Here is a 15,493-nt window from a genome sequence, read left to right on the forward strand (position 1 = left end):
AGCCGCTGTGTGCCGTTCCTTCCTCAGACGTACGTAGCTTTGGCTACCAACTAGCCGGTGATCTGCGTGTGCTGTGCAGGTGGCATACACCTCCTTCCCTCAGCTTATCGCATTGACCAACCTTGGCCAACAACAACACTAGTGGTGGCCACCGAGGAGCTGCTTCCTCTCCTGGGTGTAGCTTCAGCTAACTGCAAACCTAGTGATTTGCGTTTGCTGTGCAGGCAGTAGACGCTCCCTTCCCTCAGCTGACTGCATACAAAAAGTGGCATCGGGAAGAGAGCTGGATGTAATGGACGGCTCTCATCATTGCGCTGGCTGTAGTGCCCTCCTCCAGACAGATGATGGCCATGATCTCTGCCCGTGGTGTCTTGGCCCTGATCATCTTAGGGAGGGACTGTCGGACCTATGCATGGACTGCAGCTACATGCCTCATGCATTGCGAGTTACTCGGTTGGAACAGGTGTCCTCAGTTGCTGAAGACGACCCCTCCTCCCCAGGGCGAGTGTCCTCTTCTCAGGCAAGACATTCGAAGCACTGGGGTGGGCCTGCCGCTGTGGTTAGATGCCCCCCCCCGGGAAGAATGCAAAAACCGAGCGGCGACTTACTGCAGAGGTTGATCAGTTGCATAGGAGGCTGGCGGAGATGAGATTTCTCCTGTCCGGCAGGCTACTGCTCCTGTGGACAGGCAGGGATGTCATCCACCCGGTCCATGCCAGTGCTTACCCCCAAAGATGATGTGGTCAGGATCGCATGCCCGAGGTTGAGCTAGCCATAGCATTACTCATCGTGACTTCAGAGTCCCTCCAGTCAGCTGTGAGGTGCCCTCGACCCCAGTTTTGGATAAAAGATGACCTCCTTACAAGGGACTGTAACGCTGGTGACTCCATGGCCCTGCTCCCTGCTGTTAGCTTTAGCGACGCAGCTTTACAGGCCTTTGCTCTCGTATCACGAGTGAGTTGTGCGCTCTATCCGTTAATCCGTTATGCCTGAGGTGGCATCCAGACAGTGCAGGCGTCACTCTGTGGCTGAAGGCTGACTGCTCTGAGGTACTACATGGACATACATTTTGTTCTTCCAGTAAAAGGTTAACTCAGGCCAGCTCAGGGGTTTCCAAATGAAAAAAACAAACATACCCCTCAATGCATGTGAAGTACATGTGACATTTAACACAACATTTAAGTTTTGAAATAGCCAAGTATAGATTGTGCTGAAGTTTTTCCACCTTCCTGTTTTTGATTAGTCTTAAATTAACTACTTCACACAGTTCAAACAAACACCTTCAGAAGAAATAACTTTTATTTACATTTGACTGCACAGGTCATTTGAACAATATACAACTATGTTTGCAAAACTATAAACAGTCAACACAATTACAGTCTTCACAAGTAATCCAGAATTTCAGTCTCCATCTCATTTTCACTTCCTTCAGAAGGCTGAAATTCATCATCTTCATCCTCCTCTTCACCTTCCTTATTGTCATTATCCTCCTCTTCCTCTGCGACCATTTCTGTCGTGGACTTTAAGCCTTTGCGTCTCATCTTTTTAGGGACCTGTGGTAAATCTGAGAGAGAGAAGTGACACTGGTTAACAGAGCACAAGGTGACACGTTGGTACAAAGGAATTTATTGCAAAGGCTGAATACTGCAATAAACTGGCAGTCTATCCAAGATTTTTTTTTTTTTTTTTAAAGGGGGGTTTCAAGCAGTATATGGCCAGAAAAGCTTCAGACCATTAAAACTCTGGATGGATGGATTTAATCACAAACCAAAGAACTTAAAAACATCAGTACAGTTGATTCCTCCTGTGGTTGACATGAATGTAATCCTGTTTTATTATTTCAATCAATTCAGTGGAAAATATGTTCTATATAATCTCAAATGTCAATCCATGTTGCACACTCAGCAGAAGAAGGGTTAATGTCTACCTTATCTAACAGCTTAAATGTCAGCTGTTGCTATGATTACCTATTTTGGTGGGGTTGTTGACATTGTGTACATAAATAACTACAGCAGGTGATGGAAGATGCTCAAGTCTCAGAGATCTAAAGGCTTATGTAAAAAAGCCAAACAAAATCTTGGAGTGGATGCAGCGGGTGTTTTTCAGTGAGGAAAAAAAAACAAACTTGCCCGAATTTTCAGGTAACATGACTGCTGACCTTCACACACCATGCAATTTCATATTATTCAGGTTGTTTTGGTTGTAATAAATGATTTTCTCTTATATGTCAGTACTGGACTTGAACTCCAAGTCACTTTGGGCTCTGCTTAAGCGGCGTAAAAGCACAAAAAAAATGCAGTCTATTCACCTGAGATTGGTCAGCATCATCCCAATCGCAAACAAAATCCAACATGTTGACCACTGCTCCAATCCTTTTACTGCCAGGAAGGAACATCCTCAGGGTACAAAAGACATTGGATCCATTAAAGTGCTCACATAACGCCTCTGATGCTCAAAGATTGGACTTGGGTTGTGTTGTTCACACACCAATAGGGGACGTGAGCTCGGATTTTACACTGTCGTGAGACAGGTTAGTTTTACCCTACTGATGATGTGTAGCAATAGTAATCCTGGGAGATGTGTGTAGGAAAGTTCCACAGCATGTCAGAGGCAAATATTTACAAGACACACAATGGACAGTGGTCGCACGTCTTATTTTGAATCATGTCCTAACGTTAAAATGAAAGATCCATACATCAAGTTTCAGAAGAAAATGCTGGAAAATGATCCAGCTGAACTCTGAAACAGTAGTTGGTCCACAGGAACAAGCTTCCTGTATTCTGACGGTCTCAACAAATCACACGAAGGCAATCTACATGCGCTGTTCAAACCCGAAAATGACAAAGAAATATGTCCAGCAGTCAAATTATTGACACCTGCGGTTGTGGAGTCCACAGATGAGAGCAAAACATTTCGAAAGACTCTCAATCTGGTTCCCTCAGCCAGCCACATCCAAGAACGTTCAGCTCATCAACGACGACGCGATACAAAAGGAGCTGTGCCTGGTGCCGGTTCTGAACTGTTGGAGGTAAACGTCTTGTGTCCATCACACTTTACTGCTGTGTCACCTGCCACAAGTTGCAGAAACACACAAAATGGACTGACAAACCAAACACCAAAGAAGGAGACTTGGTTCTCTGAAGGACGCTCGAGCAAACATGAACAAATGACCCATGGGACTGGTCATTAAAGCTTTGTCCAGCAGGGACATAAAGGTCTGCAAAGCGGCAGTGCAGATTGTCAAAGAAGGGACGTCAACGATGTTCTTAAGACATGTCTCAGAGGTTACTGTTTTGTTTTCAGAGATTGAGTAATATGTTCAATGGCAGGTAACAATGCAAATGTTTGTGCATTAATGTGACATTGCTGTGATATCATTTAGTAGCACTGTTAGCTAAAATGTGAAAAAAAGTTCATAAAATCAGAAGAAATATGTTAATTTCCTTGTGAAAGTTGATAAAAAGTTATGGTTAGAAAAGTTAATAAGAGTGAGATGCCTTCAAAAGAGGCTCTTCAAACTATTGTTTTTGTTTACGACAGACTGGATGTTCACCTCACATCCAGTGATCTTTGGCATTTCCTATTGGTGGAGAAACAAGTTAGTAGCAGTAACAAGTCCGAAAGCCTTCATATATACACTGCGTTGGTTCTAAAGCGTTTTGAACCTTGGGAAACCTTTGTTTTTGTGAGTATTACGAGTACAAAACACATATTTAGAGGTCTCAAACATTTTCAATGCTTACGTTGAGTAGTTTTAGCAGTTTGGCAGTTACAAGTTTAGGGTTAACCTTAATCCAATACCACTTTTATTTAAGGACAAGTATGACTAGTAAGTACTAACCTGAAAACCGACTAAAGTAATTATTAAATCCCATTGAGCCCCCATATGAAAACTACACGTGAAGGCTTCACGTTGTACTACCTCTACACAGCCTTGGTCGATGTAATTCCCACCTTCAACAACCTCATAGTCTACAGTCCCCCCACTAGGGTGGGAGCCCACATCTTCCCTTCTCCGTCCCAGGCAGCTGCTTCTTTCTGCTGCTCGTCTTCTCACCTGGTTTATTGGCTCGGATCACCTTCTTGATCATGGCTGAGATGATGTCGCGCAGCTTGTCGGTGGTGCCGCGGACACACCACCCGTCGCGCTCGTCGCACTCCTGCTCGGCACCGTTGTTCTGCTCGATCACTTTTTGAACACTTGGAGAAACACGAGAGATCTGGATTACAATCAAAACCCCATCTGGGAGCTAAGAGTACACTTTATTGGCAACAATTTTATGTCTTTACTCCAAAGAACAAACCTAATTCAAGACCTGTAGAGACATGAAATGTGTTTTAATGTTTGCTACTTCAGCTTCATTGCACAGCCCAGATACATTTTTGTCTGGTTGAATGCTGGCTGTGACTGTCCCTCATGTGTTGCATCTGTCTGTGTGTTTTCCCTGTGATGGATGAATGAATCGGCCTTTAACCTTTTAAATCAGTCTCGGTTACCTTTCCACATGCAAATCACAGAGCTGGTAAAACATCTGTCTGTGAGGAGGCAGCATTCCCTCTTTGAAGATGTAGGACGACTCCTGTGGAGGTCAAGCAAGTACTCAGTCAGTAATCAAGGGGACACCATGATGATCAGGCTTGCATACATACAAGCTGCCATGAAGCAAAAAGTGGCGGTTTTCACAAACCTTCAGCTGGTAGGAGTGTGGGACTGGATCTCGGCTGGTGCTCGCACCCTCCTGACCTGGAAGATCCATCACACTGGCTGGAACAGGACCTGCAGGAGGGGAGGAGAATCCAACATACCGAGTTCAGGAGTCGAGTCTTCAACATGTGAGAGAAAATCTAGTTGAGATTTCTTTATCTGTGCATCTAACCCCCATCGTGTGTGACGTGAAACCAGCCTGTTGTGCTTCATGTGCCTGTGAATCAACGTTTACCTGCTTTGTTGAATGTGACGGGCAGACTGTAGTTGAAGGCGCTCCTCTTGGCTTTCACTGGGATCTCAGAGAGCGAATAACCTGAGAGTGGAGGGACAAAACGCTGCCATCAATCGTTTACATGACAAGAACTCCAATGTGGAACAACATGATCCTTGGAATCAACTTACCACTGAAATGTTGTGAAATTTATTGCTCTTATTAAGTTCAAATTTTGAACATGAGGAGGAAAGTTAACTAAATCCCAACAAATATTGGTTGTTTGGATGGATGACCTCACTGATTGATTGACTGATTGATACTACTGTATCAGCCTTTTCCACATGCACGTCTCTTGCAGCAATTTGAGAAGTACTTTTCAACAACCTAAAGAAATGAGAGTATCCAGGACGTTTCTCACCATGTTTGGTGCTGCAGCGCATCCGGAAATCCAGCATCTGGTATTTCTTGGACTCCGGGCTCTTCCGGGGATCGTAGCCCAGCCTCACCCACAGACTTCTCCAAGGTCCCGTCACCTGGGGCGACAAATCTTGTGTGTAATCTACACCCGTCTGAATGATTCTGGATATCTCATCGTGGGTTACTGTAGAAGTGGCATGACTTGTGAATGGATGTTTTGGGAATTCTACATGCTAAATGACAATTCTTCTGTATACATTGAAATTTAAGAAGGGATTTACAGCACAGAATACTTGAGGGATGTTTTTAAAATCTTACAAATCTTACATCCGAGGAACATTTCAGATTAGTATTATTCAGCTTTATTAATGCATCTGGGTGGTAAACAGAAGCCTAAGGAGGAATAAGAGAACGTGTTTGGACTTCTTAAGGTGGGAACTCCCATTAAGAGTAATGACGAGGAGGAAAAAGTTTTGAGACCTTTTGACCTTGTACACAAATCGAATTAAAGTTAATGGCAGCCTTTCTAATGTCATGGGATTGGAACAGGGTTCCCGTCAAGGAGGTTCAGTAAGTTCACTGTTATTTGACATCTTTCCAGAACCGCTGCATCAAAGGAACAGAAAATAACGCTCTTTGCAGACGATGTTCTAATTTCTAATTTCCCTGCAGAATCCAGTTCATCATTACCTACATTAATGACTGCTTTTAATGATTTTGGTATAGTCGGGGTACAAAATTATTGTCCAAAAAACCTCATTACTGAGCCAAGGTAGATTATAAGCCAGAGTTATAATGTCAGTTGGGATCAGACATCTGTGAGGTACTTGGGTCTCCATTTGTCCAAAAGTTGAGATTCTGAATTTAAAAAGGGAGGAATGACTATAAAATGCTGAGAATCCTGCTGTCAGCTGCTAAAAAGGCCAGAACCAGGAGATGGAGAAGTGATCTGGTGCCAAAAGTGGAAGAATGGACAGATGTAAATAGATAAGATAATAGGATAATGTTGGGAATGCCATGAGAAGGGGGAGAAGGATATTGCAATAACACAAAGTAGATAGACCTATTGAAAAGTTCTGGTGTTTTTATCATCTTTTTTTCCATACACTTGTATATATGTTCACTTTGTGTTGCTTGAAATTTATTGCAAAAGGTAAATTTCTACAATTAAGGTAATTCAACGTTTTTTAACTTAGTGGGGAAGACCGAACGGGGGATTCTATATATGTATCTTTCCAGAAATGTTTAATTTGTGGAATTGACAATAAAATACAAATTTAAAAAAAGAAGGACGTGTTTGGGGTGATTTTTTATACTGATATTCAGTTTAACTGCAATGGGAAACTTGACATTTTCTCTGGTGGCACAGTGTGCAGTAATGTAGAGACTTTTAGGACTAGAAACAGCAAAACCTTCCGTTGTGGTACTGTATGTATGTTTAGGTGAAGAAAGAGTCGTTTTTGACATCTGTTTACAAGTCTCAACACACAGCATAAAATACTAAACATTTCACAAATAGTTATCAAGTCAACGGAGCTAACCGAGAGAGCGCGGCGTTGCTAGATTTATCAGGGTACACTCTGTCCTGCGCTCTCACCATGTAGTAGGCATAGACAGGCAGCAGCAGCTTCATTTTATCAGGGTGGAGGTTGATGTTGGCCTTGACGCCGTTCCGGGACCAGATGGGTCGGCTCTCAAACATCTAGATACAAAAAGTTTGGCTTGAGATAAGATATCGCTTCAGAGGATGAAGGCAGAGTCATACCTGTGTGACATTGTGTAACATTTCCTTCTCCGGTTAGGTTTTTCTTTTTGATGATACGACGACAGCAGTGAACTTTAGTGAGCGTCACACGAAAAATACACAAACAGAGAAAAAAAAAAAGGGGGGTGGGGGGGTGGGGGGGTGGGAGGTGTGTTCCAGACAGTGATGGCAGCTGCACCACGTACGCTTTTCAGCTTCTCCTCCGCCTGCTTGTCGTGCTCCTTCAGACACACCCGCACCCACTTGGTCCTGGCGGCCTCCAGGCACTCGCTGGGCACGGTGGGATCGATGAAGGCCACGAAAATGGCGTTGTTGGGCCGGCGGGCGCGGTTCACGCAGATGAAGGACTTGTTGGTTTCCATCGGGCTGTAAACGCGATGAAAGAGGGCACACGTTACGACTGAAATCCTGAGAACCCGGCTCATGCAGAACTTGTCGAGTTTAAATCGCGGGGCCCTCACTGACTTCTTGTGGACTTCGCGCCGGTAGAAATAATCCCCGGGCGTGTCGAGGCGAGAGAAGATGGCCGGCGGCAGGAAGTAAGGCACGGGCTGCTCGAAGAACTGTTGAGTCTCAGATTTGCGGAGGATGATTTTGTCATACAGGGACGTGTTTTCTTGGCCTTCTGAGTGCATGGCCAGGTACTGAAAGTCAATCATTCCTGCAGGATGAAAAACAAACGATTCTATAATAAGATCCATCTGGAATGTTCAAATGTTGTCCATATCATCAAATCACCAATACATAAAGTCTATCAGGGATGTGGGGTAATTAGCATAGAAACCGACCCATTCCAGCCCGCCAAATCACTAAGAGATTTGCAAAAATTCCAAAGAAAACTTTAAGTTTTTTTGAACAACTTTCCTCAGAGTAGCAGACATAATACAACTCCGAGACCTGAGCTGCGATATTGGTGATGCTACCATGAAAGATACCTAACACACTGCCATCAAAACAGCCTCAAAGCCATGCTGTGCTTGTAAAAACACACATAAAGCAACTAGAAGATCTTATTAAAATTGGTTGTATGTTGAGACTGTTGTTGCAAAAAAAATAAATGATTGATGTTGAGCCTTTCAGATGCCACTTTCGTGTCAGATCATCAATCAGACGATGCGATTTACGAAGAGCAAACCGAAGCTGCTCGTTCGAACTGACCTTGGAATTTGTACGTCGTGGCGATTACTCCCAGTACTTCCATTTGGATCTGGGCATCGTTGGGATCCTTTTTTCTCACCCGGCGACGCACCCGGAGGAGGAGGTTGCTGGAGGGGAGGCGGTTTCCACACGCCGCGTGACAGAAAGGGTCCTGCGGTCGGAAGCGCATCTCGAGGCGTCTGTTCGGGTGAGCGAAGGTCTGCGGGGTTCACACAGGCCCATCGTTACACCAATTTCACCACAGAAGTACAAAGAAGACAAAGCAGTGACTACATAAAGTGACAAAATATAAAAATCAGGAAGTCCCACACTCAACTGGAGCCTTGTACTAAGAATACTTTCAAATTCCTCAAATATATGAAAAATAATTTTGCTTTTTCAGATAAAATACAGGCATACATATCCGTTCTTGTGCACATTTTGCTGGCATGTACAAAAATTTCTCAAACCAAACCGAGACTTAATCCCTCTTTATTGGATTATCTTGTGTGCTTCTTTTCAAATGTTCATTTCTGGCAGGAAAACCGTCCAGCTTGTAATCTGCTGTTGTTCACTGTCAGGTGACCCTGAGGTGGACGAAGTGGAATAGAAGGTGGGTGCGTGGAAAGTTTGTTTCTGGTTTATCTTCAGCTCTCAGACAGCTGTCACCAGATTATCCTCAAATACTCCTTGTTAGGCTGCAGAGCTCAGCTGCAAACTGTGCAAGTTCCAGTAAAGTTCTCTGACTGGCACGCCTTCTCCTGTTCCTGTGTCCATACCACAGCCTGTCCCATGCACATTTTCCTCACAAGTCTTAGTTTTAGCAGGTAAAATCATTACTTTCTCTTTTCAAAGTTTGTGTTTTGCTGAAACTTCATCTGATTTTAGACCAATTCAGGACAAACTTTTTGGACACAACAGCATTTCGGCTGAAACTGACACCACATGGGGAGAACCTTTACCAGTCAGGGGTATCTCTTGTCACGATGTGGAGCTTAAACAAAAAAAAATGGGAACAGATCAAGCTGTCTCCTGGCAGAACTCCAATCTTGGCCAATTGAGTGCAATCTCTCTCTAAACATGGTTGAATGTCTATTGTCTTTGACATTAATAGCTTTAAGACTGAGAAACAGATGTGATAGATTTAAGTGTGTATGGGAGAGCATCTACTTGTAGAGAAAATTACTAATTTAAAATCAATTCAGTAATTTCTAAATGTTCTCTTTGAGTACAACTTTCATCTAACAAGCCAAGATAAAGAGGAAAGTTTAAACACATTTCTGCAGGTCAGATAATATTTTCTCATAAATGGGGTTGATCAACAAGATATTATAACTATTTATAGACACCAGTCAGATATTTAGATGAGACAAAATTCACCTGTCACTCCTCAACCAATCATACTTGAAACATCTGGTTCCTAACATGATGCAGCAGTTTGCAGATCTTGATCTGCTGGACACGCCCACTCATGAAAATAAAAAGGCAGGAGTACCTTTACACTCTTTGTTTTAGTATTCTGCAGCAAATGACAGGTATAATCTGCAACATGCCTGAAATTTTTCTGCATTTATTCTGCTCTCCTCTTTCACAAATACCATGCAAGCAGTAATGATCACTGTGCTTGCTATTAGTTTTTATGCATTTGTTTTCTAATATTAATAAATACTACTTTAAGGTTGTGTGACACTGTATTATTACTATTGTGAGCATGTATTTGTTTCTATGTTTTCTTTGTGCGTCCTTGCTGCCTCTTGCCACGGGTTTCCACCTGCGGCTGTCAGACGCAGCTAACGCGTGGTGAGTCCGGTGGTCGACCTCTTACTTTCGTCACAGTTTGCTCCCCTCCCAGAGTTTCCAGCATCTTGTCCACGCTGCTGAACACTCCGGGATAGTCCACACACACCAGCTTGTTTTCGCGGACCTGCAGGGTGGAGGAGCCGCCGGGGACCCCCTCGGCTCCGGGCTGCCCGGAGAGGCTCAGCTCCTTCAGGGTGAAGTCCAGCTTCAACTCCTGCGACTCCTCCATGATTTTACCCCGAGGAAATGATTTAAAACCGGACAAATCCTTGAGATAATCCACAGAAAGGAGTGCAAACACACTTCAACAACAACACGGAAACAGCATGGACGCGGACGTGTCCCGCTGCAAAGTAACACCGTGTGGAAACACGTTGTGTAGACTAAAACGTTCCGTTGTCTTTAATCATTATAAGGTTATCTAAATGTACATGGCTTGTATCTCTTTTTTTTTTTCAATTCACCAAGTCCTAAAGTAAGCCAAACTTTGCAAATAATCATTTCACAAGAACTTTTACAGGGAAGTTCATTATTTGCCGTGTCAGATGTGTCAAACTACAAGCAATGCGAGTTCTTTACAGAGTACACGAGACCACCTCAGCTGCTTTATAGGAGAAAGTAATGCATTGAGCAGACATTTAGCCCATCATCATTATCTTTATCTTTTGCGTTTTAATGTGACACTTATTAATCACAGATCCTCATAAGAAACTGGGAAGCAACAACCAACCCATCAACAAATTATGTGAACTTACAGATATACACATGCACATATGCAATCTACAGAGGTTTTTATTTATATTACTTGCTTGCTTTTCCCACAATTTAATTATGTTTTGTGTCATTGAGCTACCCCGCGTATATAATAATTGTGTATCATGAATTTGTTGAACAGGAGGAGGATAATTTGAGTGTGTTTAAAAGAAAATATAAAGATCTTATGTTCAGCACTATAGAAATGAATGAAAGTATTTATGTTGAGAACATGTTGAGTGATGCCAGCCATTATTCTCTAGTTATTAGGAACTGAGAGAATTGGTGAATAACTTTGAAATGTTGTGAATTTTTTTTTGTCTGATTCATGCTGATGATTTTGTAGTGGACAAAGGGGTGGGATTCATATAAGTTTTTCACTTCTTCCTACTCCTTTTCGAATCTTGTGTTTTGTTTGTACTCTTGTATATCCATAATGAGATGCATGTTTTCGAAATAAAGCCAATCAATCAATCAATCAATCAATCAATCAATCAATCAATCAATCAAAATGTGGTCTTGATTTTGTGTGAGGGCTTTTAATCTAGAGCTTGCTGCGATGCATGTTTTGGCCTCAAGATGGCAGTGCACAACCAAAAACCATGGAAGTTTATCAACACAACGACTACAGTAAACATTCTAGAATGAAGCAGCAATTAATTTATGAGTTTCTCTAATGAGTTGGTGAAAAAAAAATGTTTGAATTGTATGACTGAGGGATCCAGTGTTGTCAGAAGAGACTTGGTAAAGAGGATTTGTGTGTTGTCCCTCCCTGAAACTGTCAACACACTGTCATCCCCTCAGAGAAGAAAGAAGACACCTTGGAAACAGTTGCCTCTGTGTTTACCCAGTCAGTTAAGATGCTGCCGTATTGACAGTAACTCTCTGATGTGACGCCCTGTTTACTTTGATTCTAGTTTGTCCTCTTTACCACTGCCTTCAAGGGAGCACCAAGGTTATGTAGCGCTTCATTTGAGCAGAGGTACAAGTTATTTTTCTTTGATGGTTGATTGAAAAATCACACGCGCACTTTACACAAAGGTTGCTCTGCTTTTGAAACTTAATCTTCAAAGCTGTTTTCCATTTAGTTGCCAGAGTGTTGCTCAGTTTTGAATATGATGATGGAAGATTCGCTGGAGCTAATGAATGACTAAAGTACTGTGTCTGCATGAATTGTACAGTCTTTGAGATTAGAAACAATAAATTGAAGCGACAGTGTCCAGCAGCTCAACTTACAGTTTGTTTCACAATAGCAGACTAGTTCAGAGTTTCGTCTCATAATAGTGCATGTGCTTTCAAAACTTGTACCAAGAAATGCTCAAATAATCACTGGAACAGTGGTTAGCGCTCTGGGTTCAAATACCAGTCCTTTGTATGTAGAGTTTGCATGTTCTCCTGGGGTGTGAGTATGAGTTTCCTCCCACATCACAAAAACATGCGTGCATGGTTAATTAGCATCAGTGACCCTAAATTGCCCCTAGGTGTGGATATGAATGTGTGGTTGTCTGTCTGTGTTTGCAGGCCTGGAAATCTGTCCTCACCCATATTTACCTGGGATTAAACAGGATAAAGCGGCAGAGAAGATGGATGGATGATGGCTCACATACTGGGACACTCAAAACTGTTTCGATTACTGTAAATAAGCAGGATTCTGGCATAAGGACACTTCATTGAGTACTGTTTCATGCAAGCTATGTCATTTTACACAAGCTGAATTACAATTAACATTTTAATATATTTAGATACCATTTAAATTGTAAGTTAATGTTGAGTTTGGTGCTTCGCAAAGATTTCAGTATGTCTTGTGTACCCTGAATCATTGATGTGGAGGAGACGGCAGACCCTCTACACGCTGACTGACAATCTGTCCCCTGCTGTGGTGTGAAGATTTTCTTCATCTTCCTGTTTGCCCTCCCACTCCATCCCCAGGGGGCCCCGGGTCCAACTCTCGGTGCTATCTTGGGCGAAGGCCTGTCCACTCCTCCCTGCCGCGCTGCCGGCTTGGTCCGGCCGTTACAGCGTGTGGAGGCCGTGATAAGGTTATCAGACGGCCTCTGCTGCCCGTCTTGCAGTGGAAGAGCCTGCGGCCCACAGATTTTACCAAACTCCCCTCCACTCCCACTCAGTCTGTCTCCTCACTCCGCATGCACCCCCCCCCTCCCGTCGCTGTCAGCAGCTGGCTGATTATCAGTTGGGAAGGAAATCTGTATGTGGGCTCTTGTTTGGACGTCAGAAGTGAAGTTCAAGTGTGAACAACAACATGAGAGTAGTGCTTTCAGTCTTCATTTATTCATCAGCTGGATTTAATAGAATGAACGGGAGCAAATTATTGACTGAAGTCAGAACTAGCTAGGCCCATAAGGCTTGAAATTATTCACAGATTATTTATCCACAAGTCCCAAAGCATATTGGTTTGACTGTTTTTGTGGATCTTGTATGTTATGTGTTTGTTGAAGTGCTTCCCTATTTCAAATAGAGCAATTGAAATGAAACCACAGCTGATGTGGTTCAATAAAACAAATTAATAAACAACTGTCAAATGAAGTTAAAAAAAAATGCATTTCACAAGTACTCCTCGCCTGTCAGGCCATGCTTGATGAAAAGTTAACAAAAAATGCACACAGCCACCGTACAGGACACTCCTCTTTGAAGTTATTATTAGTATAGTGGCAGTGCTAACAGCGACAGATGAGAGATAATTTAAAAGCGCTTTGTATTCTTCGTCCTCAGCTCAGAAAACGTAACCACAGGAGATGCCGCCCTGAGTTATTTGGCATGTTGTAGGCGTGGCCGTGTGCACACATCATCTGTGCACTTATCTATAGGAAGGCAGGGACACGCTGCTGTGTCACTGGCAATCAAACGGTATCACACCCGCACAGCGGCTGTGATCACGCCGAGTCTTCCTGTAAAGAGTCATATTGAGGAAATCTGCTGACAGCTTACTTTTTTTCAGCTCGCCTCAATCGTGCTGTCACTGCCTTGTCATTCCTCACTGGCAGTGAAGGCAGAAATATTCCAGAAATATTCCTCTTGCTTTTTAAACTGAAATCTGCTTAGTTCAGAACCATTGCAGTTCAGCAGGTACATTCAGACGACAAACACTGTAATTGTCCCTTTATTTCAATGCAAAAAACAAATCAACATTTGTTTCAAACGTGCTTTATAAAACAAGTAATACATTACATTACATTACATTGTATTTTTTATTAGAGTCTCCACCCAGAGTCTGTTGCATTTTGGGTGCATTCTGTTGCATTCTGCTGTTGCTCATGTACACCAAGGCTGTAGTGAACAGTTCTTCTGCACATGCTCAGTAGATGAATCGTAACGTTTGCCCCCAGTGTCGTGACTCCTGGTCCATATTCTCCTGGGATTTGGTAGATTTGTTGTGGAGTCAAACGGAAATCTAACTCCCTCACCTGTCCTTATGTACTCGCTATCGTTAATGTTTTAAACGTATCGTTCCCTCCAAGAACGAGTTTGATGGTTTTATGAAAATAACCAACAGCACCTACTAGTGGTCCAATATGAAAATGACATTTTAATCATTTCTGCTGTTGCCATGTAAGCGGACATCACTTTAAAAATGGGTCAACATGAAAAGTTTCTGAAACAAAAAATGTAGAAACAATGTTTTCACTCGAAACGTAGTTGTCTAAACGGAGCATTAATTTGTCCTGTGAATCCTGTTAGCCTCGCCTGCTGTTCATTAACCACTGCCTATTGGTCTGTGAGGCTAACTGATGTATTATCTGTGTGGAGTTGCATTTTTGATGTTGCCTCATTTTAATCTCTCTGTTTTAACTTAATACTTCTTCTTGTAATATACTTTTCCTGAAATACCAGCTTCACAAATACAAATTCAAACGTCAAATGTACTACATGTGAATTCAATAGAATCGCCCGAGCTTGTTGTGTATTTTTGATGAAAAACATGTATTTTTATTGCAAAACTGTTGTAATAGAACAAAACAAATCACATTAAAAAAAGGTTGTTTGGAATTGGTAACACACTGAAGTCTGACAGGACAGAGATGAAATCTCAACTGTCCAACCAGCACTTACAAAGCACCTTTACCACATTTCAGTTGGAAGCACAGCTTTGGACAAAAGGCGTGTTTGTGGCCATAACAGTGAAAGTGGACTCATATTTCTGTGGAATTCCTGGGTTCCGTCAGCGATCTGCTCCAGCTACTGAGTGTTCAGCCCCACTTCAACCCTGCTGAGTTTCCAAAGCGCCACACGAGCCTCATTTGCATAGAGGAGATTTGCAAGACAAATTCCTCCCCGACTCCATTCCTGGTGAATGTGTGTGTGTGTGTGTGTGTGTGTGTCTGCCTGTGTGTAGTGCCATAGTGGGAACCTGATTATGTTCACACTTTCACTTTATGGGAAGTTCAGCTCCTTATAGGGACAAAAGAAAGCGCTAGAAAATTCAGATGTTATGATGGAGTGTTCTGCATTTAAATGAAATCTGCATGCACAGAATCACTAAATTCTTCTGAATGTATGTCCAGTCGCTGCGGTTAGAAGAGGAAATTAATCTAAGTCAATGGCATGTCTGCAGAATGTGTTTGAAAAACTCTTCTGTCTGTATTGAGTTGTGAGATAACGTGTTGGAGTCTTTATTATATATAATCCTCTGTCGTTGGTTAAATTGCTTGACCGCGACACAACGGCTGAGTATTTTCTTCCA

General features: G+C 42.6%; 1 protein-coding gene across 1 annotated transcript; it reads right to left on the minus strand.

Annotated features, from left to right (window-relative positions):
- Positions 1 to 1,277: 1,277 nt before the first annotated feature.
- gtf3c5 (general transcription factor IIIC, polypeptide 5) lies at positions 1,278 to 10,378 on the minus strand. Its single transcript, XM_030085348.1, has 11 exons — positions 10,067 to 10,378; positions 8,263 to 8,461; positions 7,570 to 7,765; positions 7,290 to 7,470; positions 6,937 to 7,041; positions 5,341 to 5,455; positions 4,941 to 5,021; positions 4,689 to 4,777; positions 4,498 to 4,580; positions 4,058 to 4,200; positions 1,278 to 1,564 (listed from the first exon to the last, which is right to left on the minus strand). The coding sequence occupies exons 1-11, from the start codon at positions 10,268 to 10,270 to the stop codon at positions 1,383 to 1,385; spliced, it is 1,578 nt and encodes a 525-aa protein (XP_029941208.1). The 5' UTR covers positions 10,271 to 10,378; the 3' UTR covers positions 1,278 to 1,382.
- Between the last annotated feature and the right edge of the window lie 5,115 nt (positions 10,379 to 15,493).

The sequence above is a fragment of the Salarias fasciatus genome (genome assembly GCF_902148845.1).
Source record: "Salarias fasciatus chromosome 7 unlocalized genomic scaffold, fSalaFa1.1 super_scaffold_4, whole genome shotgun sequence".
Classification (NCBI taxonomy): domain Eukaryota; kingdom Metazoa; phylum Chordata; class Actinopteri; order Blenniiformes; family Blenniidae; genus Salarias; species Salarias fasciatus.

Excerpts from the sequence above, each read along its gene's own strand:
- gtf3c5 (XM_030085348.1), bottom strand. The coding sequence starts at position 10,270 with ATGGAGGAGTCGCAGGAGTTGAAGCTGGACTTCACCCTGAAGGAGCTG. Across the intron at positions 8,462-10,066 it reads GGGAGCAAACTGTGACGAAA|ACCTTCGCTCACCCGAACAG; the intron begins GTAAGAGGTCGA and ends TGAACCCCGCAG. Across the intron at positions 7,471-7,569 it reads CGGCGCGAAGTCCACAAGAA|CCCGATGGAAACCAACAAGT; the intron begins GTCAGTGAGGGC and ends TCGCGTTTACAG.